Source organism: Anser cygnoides, chromosome 1 (genome assembly GCF_040182565.1).
Source record: "Anser cygnoides isolate HZ-2024a breed goose chromosome 1, Taihu_goose_T2T_genome, whole genome shotgun sequence".
In the NCBI taxonomy this organism is placed as follows: Eukaryota; Metazoa; Chordata; class Aves; order Anseriformes; family Anatidae; genus Anser; species Anser cygnoides.
In genome coordinates this window covers 72614530-72631773 of record NC_089873.1, presented here as the reverse complement: position 1 = coordinate 72631773, position 17244 = coordinate 72614530, and the positions used below count along the sequence as shown (strand labels likewise).

At 46.8% G+C, this 17244-nt stretch overlaps 1 protein-coding gene across 4 annotated transcripts in view; it reads left to right on the top strand.

Moving 5' to 3' along the window:
- Nucleotides 1–2562: 2562 nt before the first annotated feature.
- The window catches only part of ETV6 (ETS variant transcription factor 6), a 146106-nt gene continuing 131424 nt past the window's right edge, over nucleotides 2563–17244 (top strand). For 3 of the 4 annotated variants that reach the window (XM_048053632.2, XM_048053630.2, XM_048053629.2), the window contains exon 1: nucleotides 2563–2900. Coding sequence is in view for 2 of the 4 variants with exons in the window: in XM_048053630.2 (XP_047909587.1) it covers nucleotides 2868–2900 (33 nt within the window). In the remaining 2 variants the exon portion in view is untranslated. Of the gene's footprint in view, nucleotides 2901–9664; nucleotides 9869–17244 lie in introns of those variants that run through there. The other variant, XM_066999891.1, reaches the window with a different exon arrangement.

The window sequence follows — 17244 nt, the reverse complement described above, 5'->3', positions numbered from 1 at the left end:
TGAGAAAATTAGCCCAGCTGTTGAGAAAGTGGATGTAGGACGACATTTGGAGTCTCAGGGCTGTAAAAGAGGCCCAGGTGACAGAGAATCGGTGGAACCTGGTACACAGATGATAACACTGTGGACTGAAAATTAAAGTCCCGCAGAAAAGTTGTTTTGCTTTCTTTTCTGCAGGGCTTGCTCTATTTTCAGGGACAAACTCTAGACCGGAAAGTATGAGCTCCCAAACCCAGATTTCCAGGCCACTATGAGGAGGAAGAACATACTTTGTTTTATGGTTTTCTCTTCCTGCTCTTGCCCCCCAATGCCCCATCCATCTCCCTTTCCTGGGAGAGCTCTGAGAAAGGCAGGAACTTGGTGTCACCTTACAGGCCAGAATGTGGTTACCCTTTGCCTGAATTAGTATTGCTGCCATCATTGCAGCAAAAAGTTAGGGAATTTCTGGCTAGGGCGTTTATGAAAGGTGTCTCTGTGGGATCGTAAATCCTGCTAAAGGATCCTCCCTGGAGATAAGCTAAGCAGTAGCCTCTTAGTGAGAGGGAAGGAAACTAGCTGGGAGCCTGTTGGAGGTTTAATATAAGCTAATGCACTTCCTTTCTGCGCTGTGCAATGTTCACATAGAGCAGATCTAAAGGGGAGCTGACAGCTGAAGAAGCTTTCTCCTCACATTTCCAGAGCAACCATCCTGCAACCACAGGCCATCCTGCTCACCAAGAGTCGTTGCAGCATTTCCCATCTCCCCTACAGCATAGCATCCAGGACCACATAGTCTGAGGTCTCAAGAGATGTAACTAATGAGAGGAACTGCGGGAAATCGGGTTAGGAAAACAAGGGCAGAACCAAGCTGAGAAGAAGGATTTTGGCCCTCCTCATTCAAAGGAGTCAAAGATGTTCTTGAGTCACTGTAGCGAGTATCTGGCTAGAATGGTTGAGGTATCGCTGCTTCTGTAGGCACATACAGACCAGCTGGTGGTGTGGCCTGTGCTTCATCCAGACATGTTTGCCTCCCCAGCCATCGCGCTCACCTTCAGTAGAGCAGTGGGGAAAGGAGCGCAAGGAGCTGGAAGAGAACAGCTCTAAACCAGGCTGTTATCTTGGACAGACACTTGTATCCATTTGTACTGGTTTAGAGGTCTGCCAAGATTTTAATGGCTTGTATTTGTAAGGGTCATTGAGCAAAGTGGGAGGGACAGCAGGTACCAGTGAACACAGAAGGAAGGACGTATGGACACCGAAACTACAGGCAGAGAAATGAGATCCAGGACACAAAGCTTCACCATAACCTCTACTTAGAAAATCAGATTGCAACTGCATTGCAAAGGGGAATGATGAGGAGTAACAGGGCTGGTAATGCTGTAATGTCACTGTAATGCCAGTAACGCTGATTCAGGCTGCTGGCAGGTGGCAAATTCTGAACAAGCTTGTGAGGGAATTTGGAGACGAACTAAACCATTCCGGCGTTTGGGCTGTGTGCACAAAGGATGAGGCAGGTAGTTACCTCTAAATGTGGGCATCCATGGGCCGGGGAGATGGGGACCGACTGGGTGGGGATGAGGGAAGACTAACGCCTGTGTATGCAGGGAATGATTAATGAAAGGAGGTAACCAGGACAAATGGCAATGGCTAGGAAAAGTAGAGATACCTGGGTGCAAGGCACGAATTGCCAGAAAGGAGAAAAATTGTTTAGGGGACTGCAATACATGGTTATAACCAGGAGTAATTGGGTGAAACTGGACACGTGGAAATACAGGCTGAATACCTGCCTGACCGCAGGGGCTGTGAAAGAGCCTCCAAGAGGAGGCGGGAGCCCCGCTACCGGAGCCATTTAAAAGTACAGGGGACAGATCCTCTAGGGTGACCCAGCAGGCCCCTCCCACCCCGCACCCCTACGCTTAGCATATTTCCACATTTCTCATCCAATTCCTAGTTCTGATGTGTTACGGTTAATATAAGGAATCGCGAGAGCTCCTTGCCCGGAGGTGCACAGTAACGGGTGACTCAGCACCCAGGGACGGCCGGCAGCGGCCACGTGGGTGGAAAAAGGGAAAAAAAAGGAAACGGGGAAAAAAGTGGGAAAAGGGGGAAAAAAGAGGGGAAAGAGGGGAAAAAGGCGAAAGAGGGGGAAAAAAAGCAGTAAAAGGGAAAAAAGGTGCGAAGAGGGGAAACCCCGCAGGGGCGAGGCGGGGCAGGCTGCGGAGACGGGGAGCAGCGCCCCTACACGGGGCAGGCACCCGGGGGTCCCCAACAACGGGGGGCAGGCCCCGACCCTGCCGTGCGCCCCGCCCCGCCCTTCCCGTGCCCTCCGCCGCACTTCCTGGTCCAGGCCCTTAAAGGGGCCGCGGCGGCGGCGGCAGAACAAAGGCCATTGCTGTCCGCCCCGCTCCGCTCGCCGCCGTGCCCCTTTAAGGGGCGGGGCCGGCTGCCGGGAACCGACGTCGCTTGCGGGGATGCGGAACAGGGCAGCGGCGAGGGGGCGGCGCGGGGGCGGCGCGGGGCGGCGCGGGGGCGGGGCCGGGAGGGACGCCCGGCCCCGCCCCCTCGCCGCCCGGCCCCGCCCTCCCCGCCCGGGCCCGCACACGCACGCAGAGCCCGGGGGCAGCGGGCAGGGGGCGGGCGGCGATCGTGCGCCCCCCGACGAGGGACGGGGCCGGGGCTCCGGTGGCGGCGCCTCCCCCGGGCAGCTCCGCGGGCCGCGCCCGCCGCCGGGCGATGGTGGCGGCGGCGGCGGCGGCGGCAGCAACTTCCCGCTGAGGGGCCGGCGGAGGAGCGGAAATTTGGGGGGGGGAAGGCAAAAAAAATAAACAACAAAAAAAAAGAACCGAGAGAACTTCCCCCTGTGCCGCGCTGCGCCGCGCTCCGGCTGAAAGATGTCTGAGGCCGCTGCCCAGTGTTGCATCAAGGTAAAAATAATAAAAAACAAGCCTTCTGGGTTTTTGTTTTTTTTTTTCATTATTTTAATCATTTTTATTATTTGCGGTCAGCGGGGGGCTCCCCCCGTGCTACCCCCCCGCGCTGTTTTTACGCCGTGTTTACGCACGGAGGGCCCTGCCCCGCGCGTGTTCCTTTCATTATTATTATTATTGTTGTTATTATTATTATTATTATTATTATTATTATTTTCGCTTTTTCTGCTGTTTTTCCCCCTGCGGCGGCGGGAGGCGGCAGCGGGCGCCCTGCGTGCTCCTTTCCCCCCGCCGCCAACTTCGCGCAAAGTTTTGCTGCCCGGGGACGGGGATGGGATGCGCTCGGCGGCGCTGCCGCGGGGGCGCTGGGGCTTCTGTTTTATTTTAGTTTAGTTTAAATTGTTTTTTCCCTTTCCTCCCCTTTACTCCCCCTCCTTCCCCTCGCTTTATTCCCGGCCGGTGGCCGTGCCCAGCTCTGGCTGCGGCTCCCGGTGTCAGGAGCGGAGACAATGGGAACAAAACCCGGCTGCCCTTTTTTTTTTCTTTTTTTTTTTTTTTTTTTCCCATGTGTGCCCAGGAACCCCCTGGAAGCAGCCCTTACCCCACTCCTTCCCCCGGCCGGGCACTCCCTGTCCTGCCCGCGGCCGCCAGAGCCTCCAGCGGAGGGCGAGCACCCGGCCGGCTTCGCTGCACGGTGCTCGCCGGCCTGGCTCTATTTTGGGGGCCACGGCGGGTGGCGGCGGCTTGTACTAAAGAGGCACCCAGGTTTGGGGCGGCGTGGGGCCGTGGAGCACCCCCTGTGTACAACAGGCGTGCGGTTTGCTAAGCAAATCCCGGTAAATATAAAGTGAAACGTAGCTGCTTGGTTGGTCTTTTTTTTTTTTTTTTTTTTCTTTCTCCCTGGTGGATCCTGTGGGAACATGGGGTGTAGGCAAGAGAAGGCGAATGTCACGCACAAAAAAACTAGCAGCGTATGAGTTGTGTTTCCTTATTTTAGAAATGGGGCATTTTGAAAATAGGAGGCTTACTTCTGCTCTTACTGAAGCTGGCAGCAAAACTACTGTTGATTTCAGGAACGGTAACGCTGCTTCTTCTCTAACCCTAAGGTACATTATAGAGTCTTATCGTACAGGATTAGCTACTTAGCAGGACAGATTCAAGAAAACATCTTTTGGAGCCCCGAAACGTTTAAACGCCAATTTTTCATTACATTTCATTAGGCTTTTCTCTGGAGGTGCTCCAAACCCACCTGGACACGACCCTGTGCAACGTGCTGTAGGTGACCCTGCTTGCCAGGGGTTGGACCAGGTGATCTTCAGAGGTCCCCTCCAACCTCAAACCTTCTGTGACTTCACATTTGTATGTGCAGCTGCCTATTTCAAGTGCCATGCTGAACTTAGTGCAGTCTGAACTTATTTTGTAGCATGCATTTTCTTCACGTGCCGACTCTTGCAGCTGTCTTTGTAGAGAGACAGGAACTACCGTCCAGGTGAAGTACTTCAGAGGGTGTCCCGAAGGCCAGGAAAAGCAGATTAATTGGAATGGAGGAAAAAGTTCAAAGGGGGACAGAGGAGAAAATGGGGAGAAGTTTTTTTTTGCTTCTCTCCTGGTGATGATTTTAATAGTTTCAAATATGGGAAGTACAAGCTTTCGGACAGAAATACGTATTTCAAACAGTAACATTTCTTCACCAAGCCATTCTGGATAACTTTCCCTTCAGTTTTTCACACACCCTTGTTTTTTGGGGCGCTTGTTTCAGCCAGCCCGAGCGGAAACTGGTTGCGATCGGCAGCTGGACTCGAGAGGAGTAGTTCAAGCCACGGTGTGACTGTACAAGTAGGATGCGTTATTTCCCAGCGCGCCAGTCCAGCTCGTGCGGCGCGGGGCAGAGGCAGAGGAGTGAGCAGGAGCCGTGCTGCGGTGTGGCTGCTGCGCTGCCCTGAGGAGTAGCCAAGTGTGCTGGGAGAGTGTTGCAGGGCTTCATTAGGAGCCTGTGCACTGGAAGCAGTGGTGCTGGTTGCTGTATTTTGTGTTTATTTTTCTTTTTTTTTTTTTTTCCCCTCCCCTGACACGGGGCAAGGCTGTGTGCAGTAGATTCCACAGCAGCTGGGGTGATGAACCATGGAAAGCTTCAACGAAGGGAGTAAAGGCTAGACCTCCGTTTATGCCGGGATGCTCCATGCGTGGTCTCCCTATCTACCTTATTAGAGAGGCACTCTAATAAGGTTTAGGAAAACTTTGAGGAGGTGAAATTTTGGTATGTATTTAGCTGCTTGCAATCAGTATAAACTTGCAGTAATATCTCGGTTCACGTCAAGTACTTATCAGTGTGTGTGTGATCGTATATTGATACGTGTTTGCTTTGCGGCAAGTGTGTGTGTGTGTTTACTTGCACTAGCTCCTTGTCCAGGAGAAGCACAGGGCTAACGTCCTGCTCTTGCCAGCGCTTGGGTGTGTGCATGCCTGCCTGATGGCAGGCAGCCCCGGGAGCCCTGCTGTCCTGGTGCGGCAGGCAGCGAAGTGTCTGCATGAAGGGTGTACATCTGAGGGAGCAGTCACTGCTGGCGTTCTGGAAATGGCATTTCGGAGCTCAGAGGTTGGTGTGGAGGCTGAGCCCTCGGTGTTGGCTACAACTTCGGGCACTGGCAGGCTCGCTGCTGGGAACTGGTAGGCTTTGGGCTTGCGGCAGACTCCAGCCTGGGACAGCCCAAGGGCTGTGACTCCAAACCGGACTGAGAAGGGACATACATGGTTGTCACTATTGGATGCCTTTTTTGACCCTGCCATTGGGATGTTACATTGGTAGCAAACCGTTCTCTACTCCTGAGCCTTAGCAGTTAACAGATACGTTATCATATATACTGTCACGATGTTCCCCCCACTCTCCTTACCGTATGAGCAAGTGACCCTTATGGCTTTGCCTCTTTTCCTCCATCCGAGAGAACCGAGGCACAGGAAGAGTGCAAACATCTTGGCAAAGGCTTATTACACCAGAGCAAAGGCGCACAGGAGCCAGGGCTACAAGCTTGGTGCCTGGACACTGATGGTAACTTTTTGTGACCAGTTAGGATCCACGTGGTAATGAGGTCTGTCTAAAACCCCACCTGGAGCTTTCTGATTGTAAGGGTCTTTTTTTTTCCACTGAAATAGTAATACCTTAAGAATATCACTGTGCTGTCATACAGAGGCTCAGAACTCAGCAGGCAAATAGAAGGGTCCCAAAGGCCAATAGAAATGTCCCATAATATATGTATAAAGACACGTAGTTAATATATCTATAAAATAAACCTGGCACTTTCATTTCCTTACCCTGATTTACGATGAGACCGTACAAACAAGTGTGTTGGCACAAGCGCGCAGTTGTGGGGGAACTAAAACTGGGAATCTGTGGGGGATCGGCTGCTTCAGATCGCAGAGACCAGGGCTTCTCCAAGCCCAAACTCCCCTGCATGTGTCTATCAGATGTTTGAGCCGAGTGTGCTTTCTGTGGGCAGCACTGAATGTGTGGAGTTTTCCTGTGAGTCAGGTTTCACAACTGGTTCCCGTGTTGCATCGCCTTTGTGAAGCTGTGCGCTGGTGGATGTGAGCGCTCTCCCTTGCAGTGAGCTGTACGTGGCCCCTGTGATTGCAAGGACCCTGCAGGAGTTGGCACAACCCTGTAGCTTGAGGATTCGTCTCACCAGTGCTCATTTCAGATTCAAGGATGTACATTGTAATCATTTAAAGAAAAGGAAGAGGGGAAAAAAAGACTGCTCATGTAAGCCGAAGGGCAAAGAATCAGCACAGTGGTTGAGCTTTCAACCTTAACTGGCTTCCCCAGATTTTTTTTTAATTTTAATTAGTGCTTTATGTTTCCTAATATTTCATTAATACCGTGATGTTTTTGTGAATAATCCTCTCCCACCGAAAGCTTCCCATGCCAAGCAGGGACTGTTGAGCACCAGGCAGACAGAATCCTGTTACCCTTAACCACAGATGAGTATCTGTTAGCACAGAGTACGCTTCTTAATGTTTATTAGCGAATGTGTGTACTAGGAGGCTGATCCTTCTTGTGTTAGTATCAATGACAAAACTCCCATTAAGTTCAGAGGGTGTAGGACTGAATGGGAGAAGACCAGTTTAGAAGTACATACGTATTTAACGTCTGATTAATCACTTAACTTCTTGGCACCGGTTAAATTTAATCCCTCTGAAGCCAAATTTTACTAACACAGTCCCAATTAAACACTGGTCATTACTATTCACTGTGTCATTATAGGCAAAGTCAGTTTCCTGGGAGGCAACCCATTAAAACAGCAGCCCCAATCTGAAATGCCCCAATTAAACAGAGGATACTTTAATGATAATTTACATGTATATTACACCTTGCATCTCAAAGTGTCTTTTGAAGGGAGGTGGCTAAGCAACGCTCTGCTGATAGAAATGGTGATAATCAGGAGGTGAAGCCTCATATGGTTACACAGAAGTAATTGTTCTGCCTTTTAGAAAAGTTATCTGGGTCCTCGAGTGCTTCCCAATGGCAGCTTGCATCCTGAAGTCTTCTGACAAAAGGCTTCCATGTAATCTGTGACATAGGAGAGCGAGGGCAACCTGTAGTTTTGGCCAGTAGTATGGTTCTAACCTACGATCCAAAAACTGACTGCTTTTAAAAATTTTTTTTTTCCTTTAATTGTATGCGTTTGCTTTAAAGTTTTAGTGATTCAGTTCCATCAGCTGGGAATCCCCAGAGCGACAGCAAACCATATGCAAGTGCTTCTGAAACTGTTTGCTTTGGCCTTTGCTTTCCCTATCTGTGAAACAGGCATAAAATAATAATGAGCTTACCTCCTCAGGGCAGTAGTGAGGCTGAGTGTTGGGAAACAAATGGCGTTCATCACAGACGCCGGCAGCAAGCTGATTCCGTTTGCTCCTGGCTTTTTAGGTCGCACGGTGTGCGGGGAGTGATGGTTTTGGGGGGCAGCAGCAGTGGTTGTTTTCTGGCTGTTGGTTCTTCTGGCTGGGTCCCCCCACTTCCGCTGAGCAGTGGGGGCACAGCATTGCAGCTCAGCCGCATCTGTAGGCGCCTCGGGCATTGCTTCGGGAGAGCTGGCACTGCGGAGCGGGCATAGGCATCCTGCCACAGCCAGAGCATCCCTGCTGCCTTCCGCCGTCTCTCCCAGGGCTCCCTAAAGCCACATGCAAAGTGGGCTGTGCACGTGGCTGTCCCAGGTGGTGTTTTTCCTGGGGGAAGGAGGACGTATCTCTATTAAATTTGGCAGCTCATGTGCAGATGCTGCTCTTGAAGAAGCCGGGGACTGTAGGGTTTCTGTCCTAGGACTGCACTTCTGCACGTGGCTGTGAAGTGTGCTTGTTGATCTCAGGGGCGTGCTGAGGTTCAGCCTGAACAGAGACCAAGCAGGCTACCAAAGCTTCTTGTGCTTCTGACAGCAGAGTTACGGCAATTGATTCTACTATTGGGTTGTTTTTTAGGTCTACAACACCAGCCAAACGTAGGCAATAGTGTTTCTGGTGTTGCTGAGCTGTCTTTAGGCAGTGCTTTATTGGAGCACAGAGGACAGCTCTTTGTTTTACCTACTTCTTTAGTAGCGTATGGAACTCAAAACTAGGTTATCCTGTTGTTTCTTTTTTTTTTCCCCTTCAAAAATGCCACTGCTGGCTAGAAAACAAACGTAGAAAACTTTAGCTGAAGTTGTATTTGTTTATGGAATATTTGGAACTGCAGTAAATAAAGGATTTTGAATGAAGTTAAGTTTTTCACTGATAGATGGTATTGCTTCTCCACTGTAATAGCACTGAGCTCCAAAGTGAACTGGGCATAGCAATTAAGGAAAGCTATAAATGATTCTTCATCCAAATGATTTTCCAAAGGTTATTCCATGTTAAACTGCATGCAGTTTCCTTTGCTTCAATGTTGTCCTTGTATAGTTTGCAAATAATGTCACCATTAAGACAGTCTGGAGAGAGGATGGGTGTGAAAGAGAGACAGACACAGTGGTATTTATGTTGGTGTTCTGTGGAATGTTTGCACATGGAAATAAATAGCATTGTAAATCGTTTTTAAGATGTGTATAATGCCAAGAGTAACACTGGGCGTGACCGAGAGAGTTAAATGTTAGTACAACCCCGCAAAAATACTTCGAATGTGACAACCATGCTTTACATGTTAAAATATTAACAGCTGGCTAATATTAAATCCAGAGTTTGGATTTTTAATTCTATAATAAAATAAAATGCTTCTATAAATAGGAGCTATGAGTGATTTCTTGCTGTGTGGAATTTTTTTTCCCCAGCTAGCCCGGGTAGGGTCTGATCAAGCTTGGAAATTATTCGTTTTGAAAATTCTTGAGAGTTTAACCTGGAAGAAGCCAACTGGCACCCAATAAGGAGTATCCTTAAAACTGATGGGATGTAGTAGAGAGCGGGATTATTCATATAGTTTGTATTTCAACATACTATAGATGAAGTGATTTTTCCATTATGCTTTCAGTGGATTCCTCCAAAACATCTATTAACAGAAAGCAGGAATGTTTTCTAAATTGTATGCGATCTTGTGGAAATCCAGGGGCTTGGAGTTCTACCAGATAAATGAAATGTTTAATAGAACCGCCAGAGATAGTACTACTGAATTCAGAGACACGTTTATCCAGTTTGTAGGGCCACAGTGAGGCATTCAGTATCTGCAAACCACCTTTTCTTTTTATTTTACTCCTTTTTTTCCCCCACCTAAAAAGGACTTCCTGAAAAAGAAGCTTCCATTGTTGATGGGGCTCAGTGAAACTACGGATGTGCTTGGAGGTCAAATGGAGCAAACCCAGTATTATAGCAATGGAATGGAGCTCCTTCCTGCAATCTAGGAATTCATCTGAGGTCTGTGTTGGGATTCCTCCCTATGACTGATACAATTCTGCTTTCTTCTGGTGGCATAGGCCAGGACAACTTTGTCACAGCACATTGCCCCTTGAACGGTGAGTTCTTATCTTCATAGCTACCCTGTGCTTAAAAACACATGCAGAAACAAGCCTCCTCCAACCTGTCCAGGGCTTGAGGTTACAGGTGTGTTAGGATGCGAGGAACCAGAGGCTCCGTGGTGAGGCTCCCACTCCTCAGTGGAGGCCGCTGGAAGGTGGGCCCTCCCCTCTTTGCTGAACCGTTGAGGAACAGCCTTGGGTGTTTCCAGTGGGCACCACTGAGGTGCAGCTTGAAACCCGCAGAGCCACTGGGGTTGCACTGGCGGGTCATCATCAGCTGTTTCACTGCCTTTCCACCACGGAGGCTCTGATCCCGGCAGCCTCACCCCAGCCCTGGAGGACCAGCACCCTCCAGCTCGGAGCACTGCCGTGCTTGGTCGGACAGCCTGACTTAGGCATGTGTGAGTGCCAGGACGAGGGGGGCAGCCAGGGCCGTGTGGGGACTGGGGAGCTGAGGAAATGAAGGGCTGAGCTGTCTTCACCGAGGGACAAGGATCTTGCCAAGTCCCAGGGTGCCAGGAAGGGCACCAGTTTACAGGAACAGGAGCGCTGGTAGATGTAAAACATTTTTCTCAGTTGACAGTCCGAGTGGTTGTGTCACTGTCAAATGACTCGAGCAAATGCGATCTCTGGAAGAGAATTTGGGGAAGAGTGTGGGAGCAGCTTCCAGGGGTAGAAGGTTATGGGCTGTAAAATATTTCATGGCGTGTGGCCTGAGATATGTGTGTGTTGCAAGTTGCACAATAAACAGTGGGCTCAGGCACCACGGAGGTAGTGCCTTAGTAAGCTACCCCACACCAGCTGAGTCATCAGAGCCATCCGTGACTGATCATGTGCTGGCTGTTATTACCTCCCAACTGGGACAAATTACAACTTCTCTTAAACCTCAAAGCAAGAAAAGAGTGAACTAATAGCACGCAGCCAACTGAACCATGCTGATGGGCAGTAGCTGGGTTCTGCAGGCTCAGAGAAGCAGACAGAGGGAAGTATTCCTGTTTATTTCCTTTTCCTCTTGGTAGTTTTAGTTTAGGACTGTCTTCTGATAGGCCTTCCAGAACTGGTCTTACACCTGGAACCTGATTTTAGGAAACAGTTTCGAGGACAAGTGAAAGAGAAAACTGAGCTCAGGTTTCAACTGGGGGCCAAACAGGCAATTAAAACCATAGTAGGAAAGGAACAGAGCAAAATAGAAATGATCTGCCTGTTATGTTTTAAATCCATGCTGCGTATCAGTTCTTGTTACAGCATGTGTTTCTTTGTTATTAAGAGGGCTTGTAGTGGCACCGAAAAATAAACAAAAATGAGTAGTGAAGTTGCAGGAAAGCCCAGGGAAACTTCCACAGGGGGCAAAGCTACATTGCCTACAACTCACCAGACAACTCAGTTTGGGAAAGGAGACTGCTGAGGGAGGTATAACAGAGGTCTATAAAATCACACAGTAGTAGTGTATGGGGAACAATTACTTCTGATAGTACACAACTAGAGCAGGTAATGAAATTACCAGCCAGCAAGTTTGAAATGAGTGCTTTTTCCCTCTGTGTTAAATTATGGAACTCACTGCTGCAGGATGCTGTGGAGGCTAAAAGTATAAATGGATTTAAAGAGGAGGGTAGATGAACACACATGAGGAAGATACTAAGCCTGACAGCCTTTAAGGGGAAAAAATACCTGTCACTACACTGGAGAAAGATTGATTTTTTTCAGTCTGTTAAGCCTTTTCTGAAACAGACTTTGTGTCTTTTAGAGATGAGATCCCAGGCAAGATAGATGTACTCTGATGGTACATAGGCATGTAGATGCTCCGATGTAAAATTTAGTCTGCTGTAAGACTGTTCTCAAGTAGTTATTTATCTCCTGTGAATTGTTTCCAAAGTCTCTGTCTCAGCCCCCAGCTCTTCATTTCAAGAGTGCTTCTGATTTGGGAAGAGAGCTGAGGAAGATTTTGTCTGTGACTTTGAGGGGTTTGTGAAGTCTGGATTGCTAGAAGTAGCAAGAGATTGGTTTTGTTGCTTTAATTATTCAAATGAAAGAGGGGAAAACCTTCAGGGAATACATGGAAGGGGAATTACAGATCAGCATTGAAAAACGGAAGTTTTCTGGTTTTGAGGGAGAGATACTGTTTACTTCTAGGAGCCAAATGTGGGTTGAACTATGCTTTTCCAAAGGTCTCCCAGTTCCCATTATCACCCATGTGAAATGTGTTCCTGAAGCATTAACTCTTTTCCACTTATGTGACAGATCAAATGGTGTCCCCACTGCAGCCTGCAGGGATGGGCATCAGAGTAGCTGCTTTCACTACCTGACCAAATGTTGTGAGCAGTGGTTGAACTGTCTCATTTGCAAAGAAGTGCTGTCGTGTACAGTCCTTGAATCAGGCTTGTGCTGCAAGGAGAAGAATTAATTTACATCGTTTTTGATTTTGATCAGTTCTACATGTGTAATTCTTAGTTCTTTTTCCTAAAGAGAAGCTGATCCACATTTGTGAAGAGCCATTAAAACGTACTGATGTGCAGCTAAGAATGGCCTGTTACCTAAATTTTGTTCTCCTTTCTGCTAATCTATACAGTGTCCATAAGCATCTGTTTAAGTAATTAGATAGCCTTATACAGACTTAGTTAACTTTTTATTAAATGTTTTGATTTTGGAAAATAATGAATGACCTTATTTGGTGAACGACTAATTTTTATTTTTTAAAATGCTATGTATGATAGACTGCACATGGCTTTGCAGCGAAATGCAGTTACAAGTGCAACCTTCCCCCTAAAAGTCCTGGGCGTTAAAAGTAAATCTTTTTAAAAAATAAAATAAATAAATTGATAATTATACATGAAAAGGAAGCATCTGGTACATTTTGAGGTAATATTATTTAATTGATTAAAAACCAAGCTTTTCTTATTAAGCAAATGAAATATTGTCTTTTTTTTTTTATTGCACTTATTGTTTCTTGTCATGCTGATTAAATATTAGTAGATTTTGCTCCCTCACCCTTCATGTTTATTTGTTGACTGGAGGAAGAAAACAAGCCTTCCATTTCTGCAGCTCCAAAGCATTTTTCAGGTTTGGGTGAACCAGTCATTGGAATGAGATAATTGACTAAACTGAAAGAAGGAAATATTTTCTGTGTACCTGTTGCCAAAAGCTAGCTTGGCTCTTTGGCAGGCCTAGGCTCTAGGTGTATGGCAATGGGTCCCACTAGTTCAAGTGATGTGACTTCTGTTCTTTGGCATAGCTCTGTACTTCAGATTTACTTTAAAATTATTTTCTTTAGTATAGTTATGACTGGGTCTCAATACACTTCTTTAGTTTCACGTTTAAATGAAGGGCCTTAGAAAAATTATGTGTGTTTAGCCATAATGCCTTGGTGGATTTTGAAAACAGCATTAGTCAGAAGGTCCTTCTGGCCTCTGTAAGTTATCTCCTATTGTGATTTTTCAGCTAATGCTTTAGTGGTAAGATCAATCATGAGCAATGTAGGTCTGAAGCAGTAAAAAATCAGCTGACATTAGGGGTATTTCTCCAGTTTAGCATCAATGTTTGGTTTTGCAGACAATGGGGAAAGCAGTCCTAAATGTCAAACAAGCTTCCTGGTTCCAAATTAAACAAACAAACAAAAAAAACCACACAAAACCCAAAAAACTAACAAGGCTTTGAAAGAATAGGTTTTAACTTGCATTCCATAGTATAGGTGTCTGTATGCTTTCTAAAGTACTTGAAAGTCTCCATTAGCTCAGTGTTTTAATGTGTGTGGTGTTACAGCCAGTTCCTTGTGAGGTGGGGAGCTATGATTGCCCTGCTTCACGAGTAAGGAGCTGAATGGCTTCACATAGTTTCTTGGTACTTAAAGCTGCAGTAAAATAATGCCGTGATCTACCAGCACAGTCTCCTCGGGCCCCTTGCCTGCATCTTACCTGGGACTCCCCTCTCGCTCTTTGCGTGGCAGATCATGCAGTGCTCGGGGTGGCCTGCCCCATCACTCATGGTCTCCCTTCCTGCTTACTGGGGTGAGCACTAAGAGAGTATCTTGTGGTCCTGCTGCTCCTCCCCAGGTGGCAAAGAGCTGTACTGCCGTTGTTTCAGCTAGTCAGAGAGAAGGCGAACTTAAATGTTTGTGAAAGAGAGGGCTACTTTCCTTTGGTCTGGAGTGGATTTTCCTAATCCCCTATGGACTTATATTTGAAAAATAGACATTTTTGTTCAGAATTCATCACTGTGAGCTTTCTGAGACAGCTTTTTTTTTTTGTCATAGACTTGAGAGCTCTATAAAAATTGTTCACCTGCAGGTTTTTCTAGATGTATGCTGGTGCTGAGGAAAGTCCATGTGAGCAATGCTATACTTCAGGGTTGGAACTTCTGTCTTAATTTCCACCAGAGCTCCCCTCATATGCCTATCTGCCTTCACAGCTAGACAGACAAATTTACTCAGCACTGCTGCAAGATGCAAGCTTTGACATGGGGTGGTTCTCCACCCCTTTACAGATAGGTAGCTGAACCGAACACAGACCGGGTACTATGCCTACATTAAGTTATGGGACTGTAACAGTTTTCTGGAGTTAGTGGAGGAAGGAAAACATAAACCAGGGAAATAGGGTGGGATTGAGAATAAAGGATTTAAGAAGTAAAGGGAAGGAGTTTGCTGTGACAGCAACTACAAGCAGTTGGGCCCATTGCAAGCTCCTGTGAAAATCATGAAAATTTGCTCTGGAAGGAATTTCTCTCTAGAGACAGAGAGAAGCTGAATTGGCAATGCTTTTTCTCGTAATATGAAAAATCCATTGTATGAGATTTTCCTATGAACTAGGAGGATCAAATGGAAGCATCCAATAGTTTTAAACAGAAGAAAGTATTTTTTTCACACAGTGTACAGTGAGGCTACCAAATTTACTGCCAGAAGTTGCAATGTAGGGCCAAACAGGAGACCATTTTCAAAAGACAGCTCATACTAGATGGATTTATGTGGGACCATTAATTGCAAAGATAAAAACACAGGCCTTGGCTCAGAAAGCCCTGGACCTGTAGATTGCTGGGGGAGCATGCAACAGGGTTGTTCTTATGCTCCTTCCCTGAGCATCTCCTACTGGATGTTACTGGAGATCTGGTACTAGCCTACAGAGACCTTTGCTGTGACCAGAACTACTGTTTTTCTGTTTTCATCTAGGCCTTTCATATTTGGGTGCTGTGCTGATACCTCTGACAAGTGAAAAAATAGTAGTGAAGAAAACCACTTGTGAATCAAGCCTTCTGCTCCATTTCTTGCTCTTGTTGTGGTGTTTCCTCAGCAGAGGCAACCTGACCATTTGAAATTCATGAGGAGAATGTTCTTCAGATTAGGAAGGACTTCTCAGTGAATGTTGTTCCAGAAAACTCTTGGGGATTTTCCTGTCCTTGATTCTCCTCCTGGTCTATGCCATTTGTTGGCATAAAGTGCTTTGACCTGTTTTATTTCTGCAGGTTTTGCCCAAGATTTGGCTGACAGAGAATGGAAAAATAATTAGATAATTCAGATGCTACATGCAGTGTCAGCCACACCTCTTCTGATGGTTGATAAGAGACAAGTGAACACAGTTCTTTGCAAGATGAGGATGCGTTTGTTTGGATGACACAAACACGCCACTGTGTGACTGTGTTGCTGATGAACAGGTGTTAGACAATACGGGGACAGTTTCAGCACTTCCATTCATCTGCTCCGTCAGCGTGCCTGCAGCCTGCTTTGGAGTGACTATCTTGATTTGGTAGTTCAATCTCTTTGCCTTTCGTTCCCTGACTCTTCTTTTCAAGTTCCTAATAGCTGAGAAAATTGAGGAGGAAGTGTTGTTTACTGAGTGCCTGGACTTCATTTTTTCTACTCATAATGATTAAGAAATGAGTAAGCTGGCAAACAGGATCTTCTCATGGGACCCTATATACACAAAATGTTTTCCATCAGTGCAAGTGAACTATTTCTCAAACCATTGTTGTCCCGTGTTAATGCAATTAGCCGGCAATTAAAAAACTAGAAAGGTGAGCTGGCTGAAACAAAAGAAGGAGAAGAAAAACCCTGCAAATATTTGTGTCCTCTACCAAGCCCTGCATCTGGAGTGGTGTGCCACAGCAGACAGGTAACAGAGCAGCTAGCTCTCATGCGGTATGTATGTGCTGTCTGCATGTGCCGCACAACCTGCTCGCCTTAAACTGCCTCCTGAAGTGCTCTCCCCCTGCACAAGCCTGGACGGTCCCTATAGGGACAGGCTCCTCCTTGGCTCTTCCAAGCCCTGGGTGTACACAGAACCCAAATGTCTGAAGGTGTTATACCCGCTACCAATGCACGGAAACAAAAGCAGAAATTCCCAAAATACTCTGGTAGTTGAGGGAATTCTGTTTTCCCAGTGTTACACACAAGCAAGTTAATTTTACCACTCCATACAAAAGTGACTTAAAATATGTCCATGTACTAACTACCAAGTCACACTTATGTTTTCCTGCCTCAATGTGTGAGCACAGTAGTAACATGATCCTGTGACCAAGGAGCATATTATTTGCCCAGGTATTGTTGATGATCTTTAATATTTGACTTCTGATAGCCTAGCTGATTGCACTCAACTTTTTAACTTCTAGTTTTCCTACTCAGTCTTAGGCTTTGACTATCACTGTTGTTCAAGGCATCACAGAACTGGATGCTGAAACACCAGCTGTGGACAAATGGGCAGTTGACTATGCACTCTCAAATCCAACCCTATTTTTAGGCTGGGTGAAGCAGGGCTAAATTTTCTAATGCCAGCCTTTTTCAGCTTTCAGCCTGCTCCTTTCTCAGATTTCCAAAGGGAAAGTCTGTTCATTTACGCAACAGTCTCCATGCTGTGTTTTTCTTCAGGTTTGTACCTCAAGTTTTACCTTGCCTTTAACATCACTGAAGCCCAGCCCTGAAAAGTGATGGTGACAAGACTAGTGGGAAAACACAGCTCTTGCAGATTGCAAAGTCTGTCCTTTTGTTATTGAAGTCATTCGAAACGGGAGCTAAATGATTTGCCTGGCTTTAAAGAGCAGACATACTCTAATCTGATCTTTTCCAGTGGAAAAAAGGCTAACACAAGTGTTTGATAGTCTACATGGCAGTACACAATGGTAAACTGGGATTGGTTTAGACCATTAATGGAAAGTACCTTAACTTTGATTTCTTAACGTTGCATCAGATGAAAGGGTAATCATAGCCTTTCTGACTTCCCATTGCTGCTGGCTTGCCTAGCATCTGCCTGAAATGAAAGGGCAGTGCGTGGATTCCAGTGTACAGAAGTAGTAGGCTGCTCGCGTGGCCAGGTCGTTAACTTACTTCCCACCGTTCCAGGGCCTCCGCTGCCTTCCATTGTTCCTTCTGCTGGGTGTGGGCTCGTTAAGGAGCC